The sequence below is a fragment of the Colobus angolensis genome, unplaced genomic scaffold (genome assembly GCF_000951035.1).
Source record: "Colobus angolensis palliatus isolate OR3802 unplaced genomic scaffold, Cang.pa_1.0 Scaffold1, whole genome shotgun sequence".
In the NCBI taxonomy this organism is placed as follows: domain Eukaryota; kingdom Metazoa; phylum Chordata; class Mammalia; order Primates; family Cercopithecidae; genus Colobus; species Colobus angolensis.
In genome coordinates this window covers 4,270,317-4,293,829 of record NW_012110918.1, presented here as the reverse complement: position 1 = coordinate 4,293,829, position 23,513 = coordinate 4,270,317, and the positions used below count along the sequence as shown (strand labels likewise).

General features: G+C 45.0%; 1 protein-coding gene across 1 annotated transcript in view; it reads left to right on the top strand.

Moving 5' to 3' along the window:
• The first annotated feature begins 965 nt into the window (after positions 1-965).
• LOC105504130 (glycerol-3-phosphate acyltransferase 3-like) overlaps positions 966-23,513 on the top strand; it is a 135,025-nt gene continuing 112,477 nt past the window's right edge. The window contains 2 exon segments of the mRNA XM_011931455.1: positions 966-1,236; positions 15,499-15,668. Coding sequence (XP_011786845.1) covers positions 966-1,236; positions 15,499-15,668 — 441 coding nt within the window.

Below are 23,513 nucleotides of genomic sequence, written 5' to 3'. Positions count from 1 at the left end.
GTCAGTGCACTCCAGCCTGGGTGACAGCACAAGACTCTGTTTCATAAAAAAAAGAAAAAGAAAAAAAAGCACCACTAGTAACTCTCCCTTCTTCATAGTTAATATTTAGAGTCTACAGTCTACTATCTATGGTTCCTCTCTACCTTCATCCAATGCTTTGTAATCCATCTATCCCTCCATCCATATATCCAACAAATACAGATTGAGCATCTACCTTTTGCCAGATATAGTACTACATGGTAGGGGTACATTGGTGAACAAGGTTTGCAGAATTCTGACCTCATGGAACATATAATCTAACAGTGGAGATAGGCATGAAAACTGACCATTACCTATAGCACAACTGGTCATTACTAAAAATATATAAACGAATAATTAACATAATGTGAACTGAAAAACAGAAAACACAGTCTAACGTGCAGTATGTTGACCCTACTTACCCTAAAATGAAACACTTTGTTGTCACCACTGGAAGCATTAGTGTGGAAAACCTGTTCTCCAATTGTCTTACTATTTAGAAGAGTATGCCCACTTAATGAGAATATTAAGTGGGAATTAATATTTTATGCAAGAATAAGCTGACTGTATCTATTTTTTTTTTTTTTTTTTGAGACAGGGTCACTCAATCTGGAGTACAGTGTCACCCAGGCTATAGTACAGTGACGCCACCATAGCTCACTGCAGCCTCAACCTCCTGGGCTCAAGTGGTCCTCCTGCCGCAGCTTCCAGAGTAGCTGGGACCACAGGCATGTGCTACCCACGCAGCTAATGTTTCAGGTTTTTTGTAGAGACCAGGTCTCGTTATATTGCCCAGGCTGGTCTCAAACTCTTGCCTCAACCTCCCTAAGTGCCGAGATTACATACAGGTGTGAGCTGCCGTGCCCGGCTCATTTTTCTTCTTTCTAGATTAAGTCATTTTTCTTGAAGTTGGGGGTTCCAGTTCAACGTCTTCCTCTTGTGACCATATGGTGGGTCACTCACTGGGGTTTGTTGAGTCACTCAGGACATCACACCTGAGGGTGGATGTTTCTCTGTCCAGAGTTCTCTGTGAGAGGAAGGAGGGGAACAAGAGGCAAGAGGGCCAGCCTGAAGACGTGTACTCGCCTCCCAGTCAGGCACTGCAGAAGGGAGAGGTTGCCCAGAGCACTAAGGACAAGACAAAGGAGGCAGGAGAAGATAAGGCTGCCGAACAAGGCCCTTCTCTCAGCAAAGCAGAACTGCGTAAAGATGCAAAGGGTAAGGCCAGCCCAGGGCTACAGACCCAGACCCGGTGCATTTCAGTTTATGAAATGGGGTCCTGGAGCTAGGGCCTTTTGGGACAAGGTCAGAGCCAATGTCATAGGTCAAGACAAAAAAAAGGCCAGGCGTGGTGGCTCACGCCGGTAATCCCAGCACTTTGGGAAGCCAAGGCAGGCAGATCACCTGAGGTCAGGAGTTTGAGACCAGCCTAACCAACGTGGAGAAACCCTGTCTCTACTAAAAATACAAAATTAGCCATGTATGGTGGCAGGTGCCTGTAATCCCAGCTACTCGGGAGGCTGAGGCAGGAGAATCGCTTGAACCCAGGAGGTGGAGGTTGCGGTGAGCCAAGATCACACCATTGCACTCCAGCCTGGGCAACAAGAGCAAAACTCCGTCTCAAAAATAAATAAATAAATAAATAAATAAGTTGTAAACAGCCAAGTCTGCAGAGCTACTACTACCCACGACTGGAATCTGGCTCAAAAACTCTAATTTTCATATTTAGGTATTATCTAGTGTTGGGCCAAAGAGGATGACTTCCAATAAAACCAAAGCCAGTGCAAGCCACTAGCTCAGTAGCTACATATGGCGTCCTGAGTCCCGGAGACTCAGCCCCATCTCCTCAGTGAGAGAATCTGATCATTTGAAGGAAATGTAGAGGGCACCACCTCCAGGGGTTAGCTTGATTCTGGCCAAGGGTCCCCCACTCTTTGTCCCATTTATTGCCTTTGTGTCTGTGGAGTTGGGCTCCTCCAAGCTGGGTTCAGTCTCCAAGCTTAGCAAACCACATATCTGAGCACCAGGCACATCCCATTAAGGCAGGGAGCAGTGACTAGCCAATGAGGCATCTCTTCAAGTGGGAGGAATGAATCAGCTGCGGATTTGGTGTCTTTAGAGCAGCAGGCCGCAGTCATGAGCTGATGCACAAAAAGGCAGCTGAACTGTCTGGAAGCGTGTCACTATCTCTCTTTTTCTCCTCTTGTAAATTTTTTTTCTCTTTTTTCTGCCTCTCTTTGTCCCTTCTCCTCTGCCTAACCTATTACCTAAAGAATCACCTATGCTTGCCATGGCTCTCAGAGCTCTGACTTACTAACCTTGGGTTCAACACACAGAGGAGCCTGTATTCTCCATGCCAAGAGAGTTGGGAAGGCACAGAGGCAAGTCATCTTTGCATTTCCATTTCTTTCTCCAGATAAAGAAATCAAGCCTTTTGCAAATGGCTCTACATGATGTTTCTTCTAAGTGTGCCTTATTGATGGAGGAGGGAAAGAAAGAAGGTGTTTTATCTTTAAGCCTTATTTACTAAGTAAAAAATGCAACCCTTTGTGATTATTAACAAAGAGCTATTGCTCCAAGTACTAAAGAGAGTGACAAACTGCAGCTGGCGAAGGGGGGTACATAAATTCTCCAGATTTCCTCTAAAACCCCAGTCACATACAGTCAGACAGGGTTTTTAGTTATGCAGATGCTGTGTTCTTTTTGGAAATCACAGTTTCGATTCCCCGAAGTCTCAGTTTTAGTCACATTCAGGCCAATGAAAGCTGTCAAGATGTGAATTTGTTAAGAGAGAGTTTCGAAATGGGTCTTTTGCGAAGCCCAATCTTACCATCCAGAACTGAAACTAGCTATTAAGGAGAATTGCAGTGTAGGGAAAGAGAAGAAAAGAGATGTAGCAAAAGTGACAGGAGAGAAAGGGAAGACCCTTGATCTCAGGATAAAGGCCTTGGCCTTGAAGCAAAGCAAGGGCAAAATCTTCACTGCGGAGTTCAGAGTGAGATGCAAACTTCAAAGGCATGTGAGAGAAACGACTGGCCTATACCAGGCTGAGACACCTTCCAACAGTCTGCGTATGAGCCGTGCCTCCCCAAACAACCCTGCATAGCTGTGTTGGCTCCCTTATTCTCTTTCAGCCTCCCCAATTTATATTTCTCTCAAGTTCTGTCTAGAGATCAAAGTTCCGTTTGTTTGTTTGTTTGTTTGTTCGTTTGTTTTTAACCTCCACTTCAGGTATCAACCATATACAGAGCCAACTAAGACACAGAACTTTAGAGAGAGCTTAGGACACAAAAGTGCATTCATTCTGTCATTCAACAAATGTTTTTTGAGCACCCACTATGTGTCAGGTACTGTTCCGGGTGCTGAAAACTCATTGGTGACTAAAACCAAGAAAGATGATCCAAGACACTAACACAGAGAACTCATTAACGGGCCCCAATCCATCATTCTCCAACTCATCTCCAGCCTTACAGAGCAATGTTGGGAGGGTGAATTTGATCACCACTCCCACCCACGTATGGTCCAGTCTGGGACAAATAAAGCATTTCATGAGAAAGTCAGTTCTTGCTCCCTAAGAAAGTAGTGCTTTGGAAACATTTACCCCAGGGGCCTGCAGTTGAGAATCCACAGACTGCACCCGTGCGAACTGTTCTGTTTCTTATTTTCCTTCCACTTGAAAGCAATTAGGTTTTTCTTCCATTTGGGGGTTTCTATCCACTTCTGACCCTAAATGCTCAGGAAATTACAAAGCAAGTTTTCCAACAGATGCTTTTACTAGCGTCAGACAGTCTTACACAGCTGCTAATTTGCTCTTGCTACATCTTGCAAGCCTGGTGCACCACGGAGGAATAGAGGCTTGAGCTGAATGGCTCTGCTCCTTCCTTATGCCCAGCTGCAAAAGTAAGGTTGGCTGTCATTGCCTGATGAGGTGCTCCCAACACATGGAGGTTCTGCCAGGCAAGAGGTCCTAAAAGAGAAAAGCCACAGATATAAGATGCAAAGATTGGCAATGAAATGGTAGTGTGTGTGTGTGTGTGTGAGAGAGAGAGAGACAGACAGAGAGAGAGAAAGAGAGAGAGACAGAGAAAGATTCACAAATGTTTAAAAAGAAATTGGCTTTCTTGGAGGTGTGTGGTTTCTACAGCAATTTTTGGAATGTAAGTGCAGAGAATAGAGGGGTGACTGAATCTGAAGAATCCACAGCCACACCCCAGTGAGAAAGCCATGTGTTCCATGAAATCTGAACCACAGCCCTTGCATATAATCTGCCTCTGCTTGGGGGTATCTGGGGAATTTTGGAAGATTGCAGATCAAAAGGAAAGCTTGCTTCAATTTGTCCAGAGTCAGGAAAACACATCTCTCCGACCAATACTGGGTAACTGCACATCCTGCCCAAACATGCTCACTAAGCCCACATGGTTTAGTAAAGCATGACTTGGGTTTTTGTTTTTTTTTTTTTTTTTTGCGTGTTTTTTTTTTCTCTGAAAGAAACAGCTGTTTGAAAAAGAACGGAGACTAGAGAGAGCAAAGGCTCAGAGAGAATGAAGAATCCGCTACATATGTGTTCCGTGGCTTTGTACAGCTCACTCCAGATCCTGGCGCATCAGTTCTCCCCATGCAAAATGGAGTTCATTATACTCAGAGTATCAAAGAATCACAAAGTTAGGAGAGATTTCAAAGGCTGTAGTCAGTCAGACCAGGCTGTAAGAGCCTGACACATGGCAAGCACACAATAACTGTTAATTCATCAATTATTTCATTGAGTTAAGAAGTCAACAGGTGAATGCATGCTGGGATCCCTGTACAACATCCCAGGAAGTGGTAGTTCCATATGTGCTTAAATACCACCAGCAGTGGGACCAGCCACTGAGATGGGTCACTCTGTCTTTGACAAATACAGATCCAAATCCCAACCCAAATCCAAATCTTGCAACCTGGAAGTTTTCACCATTGGTTCCAATTCCACCCACTGGAACTGAGCCAGAGGAGTTTGATCCTTGCTCTACGTGGAAGCCCTTCAGATTTGAAAATAACTGTCATGTCCTCCACTGGGTCCACTTTTCTTCAGGCCATTATTCCCACCTCCTATAGTCATGGCCCTAAATAACAAACAGGGTTTTGGTTTTCTGCCCCATCCTCATCACTTTCCTCTGACTGAGCCCCAGCTGGTTGGTCCAGGTGCCTACTGGAGTTGAGCCCCTGAGCTAAATTCAGGGGTTTGGCTGTGACTGGACTGAGAGAAAAATGTGCTCATCCCCTTCTTGTTCCATAATATCTGGTGTCTGTCGATGCAGATGATGGCTGATATGGTTTGGCGGAGTCCCCACCCAAATCTCTTCTTGAATTGCAGCTCCCGTAATTCCCACGTGTCATAGGAGGGACCCAGTGGGAGGTAATTGAATCATGGGGGCAGGTCTTTCCTGTGCTGCTCTCATGATAGTGAATAAGTCTCACAAGATCTAATGGTTTTATAAAGGGGAGTTACCCTGCACAAGCTGTCTTGCCTGCCACCATGTAAGACGTGCCTTTGCTCTTCCTTCATCTTCTGCCATGATTGTGAGGCCTCCCCAGCCATGTGGAACTGTGAGTTCATTAAAATGGCCTTGCTGGGGTATACATTGGTTACTGCCCCTTGTCTTACCCCAAATCCCTGCATATTTTCTAGATCTTAAGTGAACTCTCTCTCAGGCAAGGGGTATTCAAAGACAAAGAGCAACTCTTTCTTGGGTCTTCTCTGCCTCAGACAAAATTAGACACATTAGGCCTGACGGGCAATTTGTTACTCCGGTTAAATTATATTTTGGCCACACATTCCCATACCATACCAGGATACTTACTTCCCACAAGTCAGTACTGAAGAAGAGAGACACCCCTGTCCTGTCTCGTTTCACATTGATTATATCTCTAGAAAGGGATCCCTAATAATAAAGTTGTTGAATGACTTCTTGCATATGTTAACACCTGATGGCTCACTGAGTATTTTCAAATGTTTGGGAAGTGTACCTTATAAGGCAGGTTTTTACAAATCAGCTAGAATTGCATTTGGCCTGAAGGGATAAAAGGGGAAAAAAATATCACCAGTAGAAAGAGAAGTATATTTCCCCCATGTGTTAAGATGTCCAAAGGAAGGCAGGGAAGGGATGGTGGGTGGCTCCATGATGCCATCAGAGACCCAAGCCATTCATAGCTTTCTGCTCCTCCTTATCCTTATGCTCACAGGATGGCTGCTCACCTCTGGACATCACATCTACATTCCAGGTAGGAAGAGGACAGGCCAGTAAAGGGAAAATGAAAAGGAACATTCTAGCTGAGTACAGGAAAATGATAACTTTCCAAGACACCCCTTCTTTACCAGACTTTCACTTCTCATTAGCCAGAGATAGGTCTTACAGCCATCCCAAATTACCAGCAAGACAATGAAATGGTTTTAGCTAGAGCACACTAACTTCATCCCACAGTTAGGCTCCTCCTGCTGAAGAAGAGAGGAGAATGGATAATGGGTAGGAGGTCCGCCCAGACATTATTATCCCTGTTTTATAGAAGAGGAAATGAAGGCTAAGACAGGTCTAGTGACTTGCTCAAGGTCACACAGCTGCCAGAGGGTAGAGTAAGGTTCACCTACCTTCGAGTCAAAGTCCACGTTGTAGGCAGTTACAGAGTCACATTGCTCATCAGAGCTCACACAGCACCATTCAACTTATAAATACCTATGGACTGCTCTGGTGTGGGACACCCATGGCTTTTGCATAAGATGATAGAGTGGTGGTGACCACCTCTCTGAGAACCCATTTAGAAGCCAACACAAGAACACACACCTCTGTTCACAAAAGCTGGCTTTGGCCACCCAGCACAGACAATGTCCTGCAAAGAGAGCCCATGTGGCCCCAGTCTGAGAATAACCAAATCTTAAAAGTTCTCTCTCCCAGTCTCCTTGAAAATGGAAAAGCTGGGCCGGGCTCAGTGGCTCATGCCATAATCCTAGCACTTTGGAAGACCGAGGCAGGCAGATCACTAGGTCAGGAGATCGAGACCATCCTGGCTAACACTGTGACACTCTGTCTCTACTGAAAATACAAAAAAATTAGCCCGGCATGGTGGCAGGCACCTGTAGTACCAGCTACTTGCAAGGCTGAGGCAGGAGAATGGCATGAACCCGGGAAGTGGAGCTTGCAGTGAGCCGAGATCGCGCCACTGCACTCCAACCTGGGTGACAGAGCAATACTCTGTCTCAAGAAAAAAAAAGAAAGAAAGAAAAAAAATGGAAAAGCTGGATTAAAATGTACATTGCTAATGAAAGTAAAGCTTAGTTTTTCTTTAAGAAAGGATCACTGTAATAATTATGATGTTTAAATTCTGGATCTGATCAGAAATGTAGGCCAATACCCTCGCCTCTCAGCTGGAGCAAAGCAGATGTGGTTGTCACCATGTGACCCCAGCCCTGTCTCTCTCTTTCTTAAGGTTTATTTGATGTTCAGTAAATTGGCCTTTGAGCTCCCAGTTGTGATTAAAACAGCCTTCCTCAGTCCTTCTCTTTTGCATGACTGACGTATGTACCAACTTGGGGGCACAGCTTGGAGTGTGTATCTGGAAAAGATACCATTCCCGTGCTTCTGGCCCTGACCCTCCAAATGTGTGGGGTATGCTGAAAGCTCCTGCCTCTAATTCCACATCACTGCACAAAGCAAGCAAGATTTTGAATCCACCTTGGTTTTGTCCCAGTTTATAGCTTGCAGAAAGCCAGTCGGCCAGTGCAAATGAGCCTCATTTTATAGATAAATGGTGATAACATGGTTAAACAGCTTGGGGTCAGAAACGTCAGGGTTTGACTCCCAGGTCCACCAGCTCCTAATGTGGATCATTGGCCAAGCCCTTTAACCTCTCTGTATCATGACTTTTCCACTGGTATATTAGTGTTCTATTGCTGCATAACAAATTACCACATATTTAGTGACTTAAAACAACACCTGTTTATTATATCATGGTTTCTGTGGGTCGGGAATCTGGGTGACTTAGCTAAGTTCCCTTACTCAGAGTCTTACCTGGGGCTCTGGGATGTTAGCAGAATCTATTTCCTTAGAGCATTAGTACTCATGGTGACATGCCTATCAGCAGGCCTCCAATCTCTAACCCATCCTTTAAAGGGTTCACCTGATAAGACCAGGCCCACCCAAGAAACGCTCCCTTATGATTACTTTAGAGTCAACTGATGAGGAAACTTAGTCACATCTGCAAAATTTCTTCACCTTTGCCATAATATAATCACAGGAGTGATATCCCATCATATTCATGGATCTGACCCACACTCAAGGAGAGGGGATTATATAGGGCAGGCACAATAGGGGGCAGAATATTGGTGTCATCTTAGAATTCTGCACCTTTCTAAAGGAAGATACTAATAGGACCTACCTCATATGGTTGTTTTGAAGATTACATGAGGTGTTCAGTGTAACCGTCAGTACCCAGCAAGCAGCAGCTACTGTAATTGTTTTAGCGTTTTTGACTATCTACCACATGGCAGGCCTTGTACTAGGAGCTGGGGATTCAGAAAATTGCAACACAAACCTTGCTCTAAAAGAAATCGTGACATTTCTCTAGCACTAATAGTTTCCACCCAATTCAAAAGTTGGCAAAAAGCAATAAAGCTTTAATCCAACTAAATGACTTTTTTATATAAAGATTCAGGGTTTGCTTCAGGCTTGTTGGAACCACTGTCAAAAATAAAAAGTGCTGACTCTAATCAAATACTGTAATCCACAGGATTATTTCCACTCTCCAAAGCCCCCTGGTTTGACTGCTAATTTGCAATCAGAGGAGCAGCTATTTGGCCCTAGTCCTCCAGTGTGGGTAAATGGTAACTAAGCGATATCTTAGCCTAGGCTGCCCACATCTGAATTACCTGGAGAGCTTGTCCAGAATCCCACCTGCCAAAACTCAGATGCAATTGATGTAGGGTGCATCTGTGTGTTGGAATTTTTTTAAAACCCCTCAGGAGGCTCCAGCATACCACCAGGGTTGAAAATTGCTGCTCTAGCCAAAGCTTGATAGTTTTCCAGTGGTCTGAAAGCTAAATTCCCTTTTTAACAAAACTGTTAAAGACATGATAAGCCAAAGAGACATGAGCAACAATACACATTTTTCTGTTTATTTTCAGCAAAGGCATTGAAATTCAACACATTGCACACCTTTTCAGGCCACTATAGCAGGTCTGAATGTTGAATGTAATTCTGCTGCTTTTTGCAGATAACAGCTTGTCTCTGGGTAGAGAAAGGGTGGGATCATATTGAGAAAAGATTACATTTCCCACATATCCAGAAAAGCTGATAGTGCTGAGCGTGTATTCTGCTTGCTCATCTGATGTTCACTCTGTCACCACCTATAAGAATTAAGCACCTGCTATTTATCATGCTTCATGCTGGATGCCAAGGCTTCAAAGATCAGTAGAACCTGAATTTTACCTTAAAGAGACTAGAGTCTAATGTCAACATGCAAGCTTGCCTTTTCTGTACCAGAGGAGAAGTATCCTGGCATCAAGGGCATGGAACTAATTTTGAGGTTATAAACAATCTTTAACATTTGTCTCGCTGGGCGTGGTGGCTCACGCCTGTAACCCCAGCACTTTCAGAGGCCAAGGCGGGCAGATCACCTGAGGTCCGGAGTTTGACACCAGCCTGACCAACAGGGTGAAACCCCGTCTCTACTAAATACAAAAACTTAACTGGGCATGGTAGCACATGCCTGTAATCCCAGCTACTTGGGATGCTGAGGCAGGAGAAACACTTGAACCCAGGAGGTGGAGGTTGCAGTGAGCTGAGATTGTGCCACTGCACTCTAGCCTGGGCAACAAGAGTGAAACTCTATCTCAAAAAAAAAAAAAAAAAATTGTCTCAATTTGGCTGGGCGCGGTGGCTCACGCCTGTAATCCTAGCACTTTGGGAGGCCGAGGCAGGCAAATCATGAGGTCAGGAGATCGAGACCATCCTGGCTAACAGGGTGAAACGCCGTCTCTACTAAAAATACAAAAAATTAGCCGGGCATGGTGGCGGGCGCCTGTAGTCCCAGCTACTCAGGCAGCTGAGGCAGGAGAATGGTGTAAATCCAGGAGGCAGAGCTTGCCGTGAGCCAAGATCCTGCCACTGCACTCCAGCCTGGGGGACAGAGCAAGACTCTGCCTCAAAAAAAAAAAAAAAAATTTGTCTCAATTTTCTTTGAATATATATCTCTCTCTCTTTCCAGGGTCTCATCACTTCCAGAGAGCAACCTCTTTCCAACTTCCCCTCCTTCTCCACCCACTCCCCCTACCACAAAAACAAAATTGTTACTAAGGATGGGAGCTTAAAAATTGCCAAAACTTCCTAGTTATCTCACAAGGAAACATGGCAACATAGAGCTCCGGCCTCCACTTCTCCCACCCCTCCAAACTCCAAGTTCCTTCTCCCTTACAAAGGAGCAGTCTACAATCCAGAACAAGTCCTGAGCTAGGTGGGGGCTCATGGCTTCTACATGCTCAACATTCCATGCTGCCAGCAGCACCAATTGCAAATGCAGCAGAAAGCAGACGCTTATTGATTTGGGCTTTGGCAAAAACCAAGGAAGCTGGATTCCTCTTTTGAGATAATGCTGAGCCAGTAGCAGCTATTAGAAACAGGGAACCGTGTAGACTCTGGTGTCATAAAAGTAAGACTGGATTTAATGTGCCAATTGCCTGGGATCCAAAGGGGAACTTCTCTCCACTCCTCAGAATGTCACATGTTTCTGCAAAGACCTGAGAGGCAACCCAAGAGGCAGTTCAGCTGGAAGGAAACCAGAATTCCTGTTCAGACAAAATGCCCTTCTAAACCCTCACCCCCTTCATTTGTATGGTAAACATTTATGGAGAGCCTACTAGACACAAGATACTGCACTAAACTATGCCAGTCCATCACCTCCCCACTCCCACCAATGAACATTTTTTAAATATCAGAATCCCACCATGGTCTCAGAATTCAGCGCCTTGGCAGACTCCAGAAAGAATCATCCTGAGTTATTTTTTAAATGCCTACTCTGGTATCCTGAGGACACTGCTACATTAAGCTTACTTTATTCTCTATTTTTAAATACTGTTGTAGTGGTGCTTCACTCTGGGCTGCTGGAGACATTCAGGAACCACATCAGCAAACACCACCCCCACTCTCCATAACATCAGCTCCTTCCATCTAGGGAAAAGGAAATGATCCACACCTAAGGTCATAGCTGGCGCAGTAGAGGAAAATGTCAAACAAAAACCAGAGATGGAGAGTCGCCGTTATTTACCCCTTTGGTGCATATCTGTGAGGGAATAAACAACTCTCTCCATTACAGTACGTTACATGACATTACTCATCCACAACATTAGGAAGTGAGATTGCGTTACACCCCTAAAAGCTGGCCAGTGTGAAAATGAGTGCTTAAGGGACATGATGATGAAATTGTTTACTGTAGGAGTTAAGGTCTGTTTTCCTCTAAGAGAGAGGGGCCGTGTATCCCTAAGTTGGTTTAAATGTGGTCATAAAGTCTAGAATATGAACTGGAAGACTCCAAGATCGCTGGAAGCCACAGATTTCATATGGGAGTTAGGCAGGCAAGTCCAGGCTTGGTTCTTTTCAGACTTTTTTTTTAAATTTATTTATTCATTTATTTTTTATTATACTTTAAATTCTGTGGCGATCATTAAAAAGTCAGGAAACAACAGGTGCTGGAGAGGATGTGGAGAAATAGGAACGCTCTTACACTGTTGGTGGGACTGTAAACAGGAAGGGTTCTTTTCAGACTTATCATGGACCAGTTATCTAGCCTGAAAACGGATTTTGAAATTGCTGGGAGAACTTCAAAATGCTCATTTCTATCTTGGAAACTAGCTCCAATCTCCTTGCAACAGGAGGTGCACTGAGGCATTCCCTAAGGCAGGACTCAGCAAACTACAGCCCTCAGGCCAAATCTGTCCTACTGCTTCTATTTGGATGGCTTGTGAGTGAAGAACGGTTTTCCATTTTTAAATGGTTGGCAAATACATCAAATGAACAGTGTTTTTTGACACATGGAAACTATATGAAAGTCAAATGTTAGTGTTCATATGTAAAGTTTTATTGAAACACAGCCATGCCTACTCATTCACATATTGTTACTCTTGTGTTCCAGAGACCACATGGCCCACAAAGCCTACAATATTTGATACCTGGTCCTTTAAGAGGAAGTTGATTGACCCTTGCACTAAAGTAAAAAAAATAATAATAATAATAAGCCTGTACACATACAAAAAAAAGGAGTCACATAATTTATTCTTTAATTATCTAATTAAACAATCCTATCGTAGCCCCTAATTATCTTCTCCACTCAGTAAAACCCCCACAATGAGAATCAACTCATGTGGCATCAGCAGAGCAACTTATCAATAATGCACCTGGCAAAGAGACTTTTCCACCATGTTCATCACATTCTCAGAACTTCTAGAAAAGCATATCAGAATATCAGGTAGATGCGATTTATCTACTAACCAGAGTTTTCATTCTTGGCTATGGGTTGAGGGTCTGCTTCCTTCTCAGTTGCACAAGCCTCTTTCCTGTTACACTGTGAGGTCAGGCAACCCGAATCTAGCCATGGAAGAAGTGAGTGCCACATATGGAATCTACAGTATAGCATTTCTCTCCCTGCTTCCTGACCACAGACTGGATGCTGCCACTTTCCCTGGGACCTGTTTATCCACCATTAATCTCCTCCAGTCTGACCACCACCAAACTTGGGGGATGAAGCTGGGTATTGTCTCCTCCAATAGCAAAGAGCTTCCTAACGTATGACATAAGTCTTTCAAGGATCCCTTTTTATCTCATATCCTTTGCAGACCGAGAAGTGAGAATGTACCCTATACGGGGTGGGCTGAGTAAACAAGGTGTTGTGATTGACCAAGACCAAAAGAGCAGGAGTAAGGGGTTTCTGTTCACCGCCTCCCCACTCTCACCACCCCCACCCGTCCCCATCACCTCTCTGCCTCCGTATAAGGGCAGCTTGGGGAGAGAAACAAAGCCCTTAAAGTCAGTCATAATGCACAGTAAACCTCACCAGCGATCCTCAAAAAGGAAAAAAATTAGAAATTCTTAAAATTGAATGGTTTTCTGATATTCCTAATGATTTTTTTTCAACCCCCTGGGGACCCCTGTTCCTCCTCCATACCCTAAATTTCTGCTACGTGTTGACTACATAAAATGTTATGAGTCTCATCACCTGATACCTTACCCTGTTTCATTTTGCTTTGTGTGAAAGAGGCATTTTGGAGAAGTTTGGTATTATCCTAACTTTCTTCCTATTATCTTAAAATCTAGAAATGTCCTCCTTCAAAACTTAGTCGTTTAATGTGACCAACTCCTGGTGAGCACTTCCTACATGACATATGATTCATATAGAAGGATAAAACACAGGCATCATTCTCAGGTACCTTGAAGTCTGAGTGGGACATTATTAAGTATCTCTACTTGATCACTTACACAAGCAGTAAATCAACTCAGGGACACAGACCCTTGAAGTAAACAGCGTGGAAGCCCAGAGGAGTAGGAGCTAATTCCGATTTGGGGGCCAGAAAGGCTTGCAGTAGAGGTGACACTTCATTGGCAGCCCAAATTAGGATCCTGAAAGATGGATAGAAGTGAGGCAGGAGGAGGCAGGAGAGCAATGGCAGGGGGAGGGGCAGTGGGTGATACAGCCAGAAGAATAGATGCATGCAAACTTCAGCTCCTGTAGTAAAAATGTAATGATGGTGGTGATGATGGTGATGATAATTATGATGGCGATGGTAGTGGTGTTGGTGATGATAGTGGTGGTGGTGATGATGACTCTCCTGAAGAAAGGCAACATGACAACTCAGGGGAAAGAGAAGAGCCAGAGGAGTCCAGGGATGGAGGCCTCTCTCATGTTTCACTGCGGGCACAGCTCTGCACTGGGTCAGCTCTGACCCAATCAGAATGACTGGGTGGGCTGGCACCTCCGAGGTCCACTGGCACCAAGCTGCTGCTCTTCAAGGTGGACTCTGGAAACTACGTTTTTTGGAACCCAGTCTCCAACCTGACACTGCCTAAATTAATTTAAACTTGGCGCAGGAGAAAGTGACAGCTCTTGGGAAAATGCTTGCTTTCACTTTGCTGGGTCTAAGTTTCCTCATCTGAGAAGGACGATATTTGATCTCTAAAATCCATAATGGCCTCTGATTTTTGTCAGCTCCTCTGTTTCTTGCCTGCCTCCAGAGCTTCCATCTCAGTGCCTGTCTGGCATCTTTATGGTCAATGCTGGAAGAAATAAAACAACACACATCTTTGTTTCCTGCTGTGTGGGAGGCAGGAAATGGCCTAACTCCCTAATTGCCATGAGGTTCTTGCGGTGTGTCCAACTGCCCACTCCTTAGCACGCCCCCACCCTCCCAGGTGTTTCAGTCAGAAAGGAGGGCACGTTCGGCCATCAGCAGCTGGAATCCATTCACCACCACCATCAGTTGCCAACCACACCCCTGGCTCTGTGGAGTATAAAATAAATCAAGATGTGGGTAGAGGTAGCATTTGCTGAGCCTCCTCTGAACACAAGGGGAATGGGCAAGCATGGCTGGGGAGGGTTTTCTGCTCAGGAATCTAGGCTGGGCATCATTCTCCCAGTGACCACACATGGACAGAACAGGAGCAGGTATGAGCTCCGATGGAGAAACTGATGTACAAACCAAATTGGGCACTCTGGTGTCAAAATCCAAATGAGCTAGACCAGAAGAGAGAAACTAGGTGAGAGTGAGATAGTCAGGAACTAGGAAGACCAATGGAGATCTGGGGTCAAAGCAATTGGAAGCCAAAGTCTGGTGCTGCTGGAGCTGCGGCCCCCAGTGGGAGCTACTGTTGATAAACTAACCTGTAGACCTGTCCTGGGCAGGAGGCTATTGTTAAGGAAGACTTCCTGGATGGGAGAATTCACTGGGCCCCCTATGTTGGTGTCTTTCCTAGTGGAAGGCAAATGGGGTTCCTTTGCTTCTCAGTATCTAATAGAGGCAAGATGAGAATTGCAAGACAGGACCCCTCATCACACATCAGATCCTACCTCCTGCTTCTGGGAAGACTGACTCTCAACCCATGACATTCTCTACATGCCTTTTTAAATATAAATCATGCAATCTCATGGCTATAAAAAAGATCTTACTCAATAATGCACTATAGAGATGAGTGGTGAGTCAAGGTCTTGTTGTGAGTGGCACAGTCAGAGCTAGAACTCAGTCCCAGGCTCCCAGCAGCAAATAAGGGGATGACTCTTGTGTCTGCTTCCCCAGGGCTACAGAAAACTTTGTGTCTGCCTCCCCAAGCCTACAGAAAACTAAGAAAGGTAAATGGAAGTCCACTAATAAACGAGAGGCGTGAACAAGAACTGCCTGCTTTAGAAAGTACACATTGCCTTGGAGTGGGCACGTGGTACTTGGTAACCACATGCTCTCTGGCTCCTCTGCAGGCACTGCAGGTCTGCCCCAGCGGGGCCCTTTCCAGCACTTTATGAACAAGAAGGTGGAGAAGAGACTAGCTGGCTGGAAGGAGCGCGGCAGTCTCTATGGAGACATTGACATGCACAAGTATGATCAGTCTGGGCAGGTCTTCACCCCTTTCCAAGTCCTCACCACCACGGTAAGCCCTTCTTTTGTCATATGTTTTAAAGACTTTTGGTGGGACCAGTGGCAACCCAAATTCCTTCTCTTTTGAGAAGTAAATTAGTTCTGGCCGCAATCATGCTGAGAAACACACGACCCTAAAACTGAGCTGCTTGCAATAGCAAATATCAATGCTTCTCACCTTCTTACGAATGATCTCAGTTCACTGCAAGCTCACAGAGCAGAAGAAAGTCAAGAACTGAGAACAATAATGTCATCTGCCACAAGAGACTAAATCTAGCCTATGTGAAGGTCAGTGACCTGAGGTTTAGGGGAAAATCTGAGAGCAGACAGCTGCAGCTGTGGTGTTCAGAGACACAATCATTTCAAGGAGAGGAAGAGGTCTGGGGAAAAGGGAAGTTTTTGTGATATAAAGGAAAATGGTTCCCATTCCTCTGCCTCACCTGAGATTTTCTGTACCCAGGTCAATTCAGGCAGGGCTATTCTGACGTTCATTTCTTTAAGACTATTACTACAATGTGTTTGTAATACTTTCTATTTATTCGTTCTTGTGATTCTAAAATTTGAGCATGCACGTGAATCACTTGGAAAGCCTGACTCAAATGCAGATTCCCAGGCTTGCAGTGATTCCACTTTGGATGTTCTCGGGTGGGGCCTTCAAATTTCCTTTTTTAACAAGTCTGTATTCACCACCTTCATGCATTATTATTCAGTCAGTGCTTCCCAACCTTGTGCATGTCGTAGCACACACAGAAAATGGCACATTTTGGAAGGCACACTGGAGTGAAATTAGAAGGTTGCTAATGGCGCTAGACAACCAGTGCCCTTGAGTCTAAAGGGAGCCAGTTTGTTAGGCCACCGGTAACCCATCCACAGCTCAATGATGTACACTGCAACCCTGTCAGGAGCTCCTGCTCATCAGCACTTCTCATCCTTTTCTGAACATCAAAATCACCTAGGTGGCCGGGCGCGGTGGCTCAAGCCTGTAATCCCAGCACTTTGGGAGGCCGAGACGGGCGGATCACGAGGTCAGGAGATGGAGACCATCCTGGCTAACATGGTGAAACCCTGTCTCTACTAAAAATACAAAAAAAAAAAAACTAGCCGGACGACGTGGCGGGTGCCTTGTAGTCCCAGCTACTCGGGAGGCTGAGGCAGGAGAATGGCGTGAACCCGGGAGGCCGAGCTTGCAGTGAGCTGAGATCCAGCCACTGCACTCCAGCCTGGGCGGCAGAGCGAGACTCCGTCTCAAAAAAAAAAAAAAAACACCAAGCATTTCAGTGTCCTTGCTTGCAAGGAGTCCTCTGCCAATCCTCCCTGCTACCTGTTCTCAGCCCATTACCTAAGCCCTTGTTGCCCTGCTCTGTGGTCCTCGGGTCATGGCTCTCTCCCAACACCTGCCCCACTGGGATGCCGGTTACAGACTGTGGCAGCCACCACCATGGCTTGGCCTGATGCTGTCTCTATCCTGACTATTCACCCAGTGGGGTGGCTGTGGGGAGGGGCCAGCCCTGTGGCCATGGGGGACAGTGGAACTCTGAGCACCTCTTGCATGGACATAGTGTCATGTACAGTCACAAGTGCCTGCACCTCAGGCACATTCATTCATTCATTCATTTGGCAAATATTTGAGTCAGTGTCTGTCATGTTCCAGGCATGGTACAGGTATGAGGGATATCACAGGGAGCAGGGCAGACATGGACTCCACCCACCGACACCATCCCCCGAGCCTAGAAGTTAGTGGGAAGGACAGATTCATGAATGCTCTCCACGGGGAGACAGCTTTACCTGGAGAATCAGGGACGGCTTCCCTGAGGAACTGACATTTATACTGAGACAGGAATGAGTCAATCATAAAGGAGGCATTTTCCAGACATGGAAAACAGTATTAGTGAAGTCCCAATGCTGAGTCAGCACAATGCTTTCAAGAAACTGAAAGGGGGCCTATGTGGCTGGAATAGGAGACAATGAATGGGGAAGAGGCACCAGGCCCTGCTGTGGAAGGACCTCAGAAGCCATGCCAAAGACTTCAAGCCTTACCCCACAGGCAATGGGAACCCACTGAATGGTTTTTAACATGGGAGAGCCTATTAAAAGGACGTATCTGACGGCGCAGTGGCTCACACCTGTAATCCCAGCACGTTGGGAGGCCAAGACAGGCAGATCTCCTGAGGTCGGGAGTTTGAGACCAGCCTCATCAACATGGAGAAACCCCGTCTCTACTAAAAATACAAAATTAACCAGGCATAATGGCGCATGCCTGTAATCCCAGCTACTCGGGAGGCTGAGGCAGGAGAATCGCTTGAACCCGGGAGGCAGAGGTTGCAGTGAGCAGAGATCACGCCATTGGACTTCAGCCTGGGCTACAAGAGTGAAACTCCATCTCAAAAAAAAAAAAAAAAAAGACTTACCTACCCATCGCGTGGAGGAAGTGTCAGAGTATCAGAGATAAGAGACTCTAGTTGGGACAATAATGTCATGGTTCAGGCAAGAGATATGAAGGCTTGGACCAAGGTGGAGGCGGAATAGATGATGAGACACACAGTTTGAGGTGGACAAAATGTGTGGTTTGAGTGGACGTAGCAGGTGGGAGCAGATGCTTTTCAAAATAGCTTCTTGGTTTCTAGCTTGAACAACAGGATGGAGGATGGTGGTATTTGCTAGAACAGGATTATTTGCCCAGGCTGGCCTGGAGACCTATAAATTACCATCTGTATGCAAACCTGAATTCCAAGTTTCAAAATACAGATCTAGCAACAAACTTCTGAAGCAAGTCCTACATAAAAATTGCGAATAGACTGTACTTTTATCATTTTATTAATATCAGGTATTTTCAAAAGAGGCTTGTTCTGTATAACCAAGCCTGGGTGTCAGATATCCACATCCTTGAAAAGCAAAACAAAACAGAAAAAGAGAACAAAAAATATTGCTCACAGTTTGGCTGTGTTTTGTTGTGTTCCTGTTTCTTGCTGACTAAAACTAAATGCTGCCATATGCTCAGAAAATATCCAGCGTTTGCATGTTTGGGTTTTTTTTTTTTTTTTAATTTAGTTTTATCTGGTGGAGTCACAGAGACTTCAGCAAAGTAACCCTATAATCTGCGCCTCGTGAATAACCATACAATTGAGCAATTGCAGTAATCACTGAGGGCTGCTGTGTGGACAGTAGGTTTTGGGGATTTTTCCAAAAATTTTTTTCTCAAATGCCAGGAAAGAGAACACGTGAGTTGAATCTCATGGCCCAGTGTCCTTTGGAATCTGCAGCCTTCCTCCAAAAATAATTAAGGTGAAGAAACAGGGCCTTGGTAAGCCAAATGCATTTCCAGGCCTAAGTCCATGTCCCAAAATAATCTTTTGGATTTTTTTAAGTGGAGGAACTTGGGAATAGCTAAATCTGTGCGGAGCCTTTTTGAGTGCTTAGAATGATCTTTTTAGAACTCTTCACTGCCTGATTATTGCTTATAGTGTCTCCACGTCTCAGTGCATTATCACAAAGCCTGTAGATCGATATTAACAGCCCCCATTTTTCTGTTGTGCAAGCTGGCTGGTAGTTGTGGGTTAACCTGTATAAAGTCAGGATGTTGGGGCCAGGTGTGGTGGCTCACGCCTCTAATCCCAGCACTTTGGGAGGCTGAGGCGGGCAGATCACCTGAGGTCAGGAGTTCAAGACCCAACCTGGCCAACCTGGTAAAACCTTGTCTCTACAAAAATACAAAAAATTAGCCGGACATGGTGGTACATGCCTATAATCCCAGCTGCTTAGGAGGCTGAGGCAGGAGAATCGCTTGAATCAGGAGATGGAGGTCACAGTGAACTGAGATTGTGCCACTGCACTCAAGCTTGGGTGACAGCAAGACTCCGTCGGAAAAAAAAAAAAAAAAGTCAGGATGTTGGTAAATTTGAGTGACAGAATTTGAACTTAAACTTGTCTAATGCTGAAACTCAAGATGATGAAGATTCCCATTTTACTCTAAAGTTGTCGATCCATAAGCAAAGTAAAGGACAGAGATATTCTAAGGCCCAGAAACAATAGCAGTGGTAGTTTTATACTATTCCCCTGAGTTCTAGATTTGACTGGGTATCTCCAACTTCAACATGTCCCGAACACAAACCATCACATTCCCTCCAAAGTCTGATTCCTTCCCATCTTCCCCAACTCATTCAATAAAGCTGCCATCTACCAAGTTATTGGTACTAGAAATCTTGGGATCAATCTTCATGCCTCTCACTTTTGGTGTTGCCATCTACAGCTCCTACCTCCTAAGCATCCTTCAAATTAATTATGTTCTTCATCCCCATCCATCTTCTACTACATTAGTTTTAGCCCTCATCATCTCTACTCTGCATTTACCATAGCCCAATAACTCCTCTCCCTGTCAGAGAGATTTTTCTGAACACAAATGAAACTGTGTCCTCACTCTTTAAATGGCTCCCCATTGCCTCTACACAATGAGAGCCACAATCCTGATCATTTTACACAGGTTCGTTCTTCATCGGTTTCAGCTTCATCTCCTGCTTCTCCTTACCTACCTCCTTCAAACCCCCCCCTCACAATGATGCGCTTCCCTTCACACAAACCATCTCTTGGCCATTGAATATCCTGCTCTCTTACACTCCTCTGTGCCTTTGCATATAACATTCCCTCTGTCTTGACTCTTTCTTCTTTTCTTATCTCCTAGGGAATGCCTACTTATCTTTCATCTTCTCTGGGAAGCTTCCTTCCAACTCACAGGCAGAATTAGTTCCTCTCTACTTTGCTCCAGTTTTACAATGTTTATCACAATGAGTGGTGGTTGTCTGTTGTCTGCCTTGAGGGCTCTGATTTCCCAAAGAGTGGTGATTATGTATTATTCACCTCTGTATTCCCCTATGCCCAGTCCACGCCTAGTCCTCAACAGTGTCTCATTAAGTGTCTGGCAAAGAAGTGGATGATTGGAAAAAAAACATGGCACCCAGGCTTTAGAAATGGGGTGTGCTTTTGCACTAAAACAGCAGCTGTTATCAGGGAGCAGAGAAGACACTAGAGAGAGCACCAAGTGACTCAGAGGTGAACGTTCCTGTGACAGACGGCCAATGGGATGTTTAAAAAGCTTCAACAAGTATAAATGAATATGGGCAGACTCCCCTGAAATTGGCAGGCATTTTCCTTAGGCAGCTCTGTGTGATTTGCATAATTGAGGCAGTTCTGCCCATCTCATAAATCACAGTCTGAAAACGGCCACATGGCAGCAGTCTGGCAGGGAAACCAAGGAGGACTTTGTGTGGAGGACTTTCCCAGCCAGGCTGGACAAATCATTTTCCAGGTCTCAGTTTATTTTAACATGAAAATACTGCATGCCCATTCGGCATCTGGCCTTTTGCTCTATGCTTTAGTGAGGGTTTTTTTTTTTTTAAGTGTTAGATGTTCTTATCCCATTCAGGAAATTAGTCTCACTGAGAAAGCTAATATATACACCTGGAATTATCAGAAGTCACAAAGCTAGGTAAGATCAATGTTAGATTGTGCAAAATCATTTGGAAGTAAAGAAATACCTAGGGGAGGGAGGGATGGATGGATGGATGGATGGATGGATGGATGGATGGATGGATGGATGGATGGACTGATGGACAGATGGAAGGACAGACGGACGGACAGACGGATGGGTGGATGGATGGATGGATGGATGGATGGATGGATGGATGGATGGATGGATAACTGGGTGGGTGATTGAATGGATGGATGGATGGGTGAGTGTTTGGGTGGGTGGGTGATTGGATGGGTGGAAGACAGATGGTAAGCTGAGACAGTTAGGGAAGACTTTATGGTGTTCAGTTCCAGGCACAGAACTTAACACACAGGCCAAGCTTAAAAATGTTTGAATAAAAGGCATGGAAGAGGAGACTGGTAGGAAGTGGGAAGGCAGAAAGGAGGAGAAAAAACATTGTAAAATGAGGGAAATCTTGACAAAAGTAATAAATGAGCACAATGCAGAGCAGAACAGAGTCTGAAGGGAAGAAGATGGATACAATAACTATCACTATAAAATGACCATTTACAGAGCTCTAACCATGTGCTAAGTACTTTTCATGAGCTATCTCCAGCATTCTTCACATACGTATACACACACACATACAATCCTATGAGTACTGCTAACAACTCAGTATGGTATATTAATGGAAGAAAAGCTCAAAGAAGTTAATCACCTTGCTCGAAGTCACCTAGCTAGTAGATAATGAGGACAAGGCTGGAATCCAGGCTCTCAACTTGTTCTTACCACTGCACTGACCTAACTAGATAAACAGAGAATAGATTTGGAACATCTTGACTTCAATAATGTGGAATTTCTCCAGGTCCCTAGATCACTAGGCAGTGTTTCTAAGGACCATAGAAATCATGTATTTTTCCTGCTTCCCAAAACTTTTAAGTTACTCCATGCAGTGTATATATTATGCAGAGTAATTGATTCAGCTGAAGAGCCCTAACAGCCAATGTACCTGCAAAATGTTGATTTCTGATATGTAAGATCAGACATTTCCAAGCCTCAGTAAAAAGTCTTTATTGTGGAGCATGATCCCTATGCCTACAAGCTACAAACTGAGCTGATCATGACTTCAACCTCCTCTTTGCTGGCTCCTCCTCTTCTTACCAGTCTCTAAATGCTGGAGTTCTCCAGCGTTCCTTCTCTATCAGCACTCTTCTCTAGGTTATCTTTTCTAGTTTCACAGTGTTAAATATCTTCCATGTGCTGATGACTTCCAAATGTCTGTCTCCTGCCTGACCCCTCTCTCCTGGGCTCACCTTATGTATGCTCCTGCCTACTAGGCACCTTCCGTCACAGGGTTCACAGATGCTGCAAACTTCAGTACAACAAACAAAGCTGTTAGTTGTTCCTTACTCCCGTATGACTACCCCTCAGTGTTTGTTGTCCCAGCCGGGATGTCAATGTTCAACCAATTGCTCAAACCCCGCACCTGGAAGCCATCATTGGTTAATTTCTTTCCCTCTCACTCTATGTCCAGTCCACCAGCAAACCCCATGAGCTCCACATCCTCAATCTGCCCCTTTGTCTCCATGAGCACCGCCACTTTTCTCTTGGACCTTTAACTTCTATTCTTGCCATCCTAAAGTCTCTTCTCCACATAGCAGCCAGAGTGATGCTTCTGAAATGTAAATTACATTATGTCATCCCTTTGATTAAAGCCCCTACCCTAGCAGTGGGCTCCCATTGCACTGGGAATAAAGTGACCAGCAGTCTTCAATGATGGTCTATAGACCTCTCCATGGTGTAGCCCCCAATTTCTCCCCTTTCCTTCCTTCTATATCCCCTTCCCCCTCCCACCTTTTCTCTGCCTCTTCTCTCCACACTTCACTATTCTTCAGCTCAGTAATTTACACCAAGCTTGGCCAGGCACAGTGGCTCATGCCTGTAATCCTAGCACTTTGGGAGGCCACTTGAGGCCAGGAGTTCAAGACCAGCCTGAGCATCATAGTGAGACCTCATCTCTACAAAAAATTATTTAAAAATTAGCTGGATGTGATAGCATGTGCCTGGAGTCCTACCTACTTGAGAGGTTGAGGCAGGAGGATCTCTTGAGCCTGGAAGTTCTAGGCTAGAGTGAGCTATGATCATGCTACCGTACCCCAGCCTGGGTGACATGGGAAGAATCTGTATCTAAAAGGAACAAACAAACAAAACACACCAAACTTGTTATTCTTAAGTGCCTTTGTACCTTCTGTCTCTTCAACAAAGAACATTCAACTCATTTCCTTCTTCGGATGGATGGATGGATGGATGGATGGATGGATGGATGGATGGATGTACGGATGGATGGATGGATGCATGGATGGATGGAAAGGTAGGTGGGTGGGTGGGTAGGTGGAT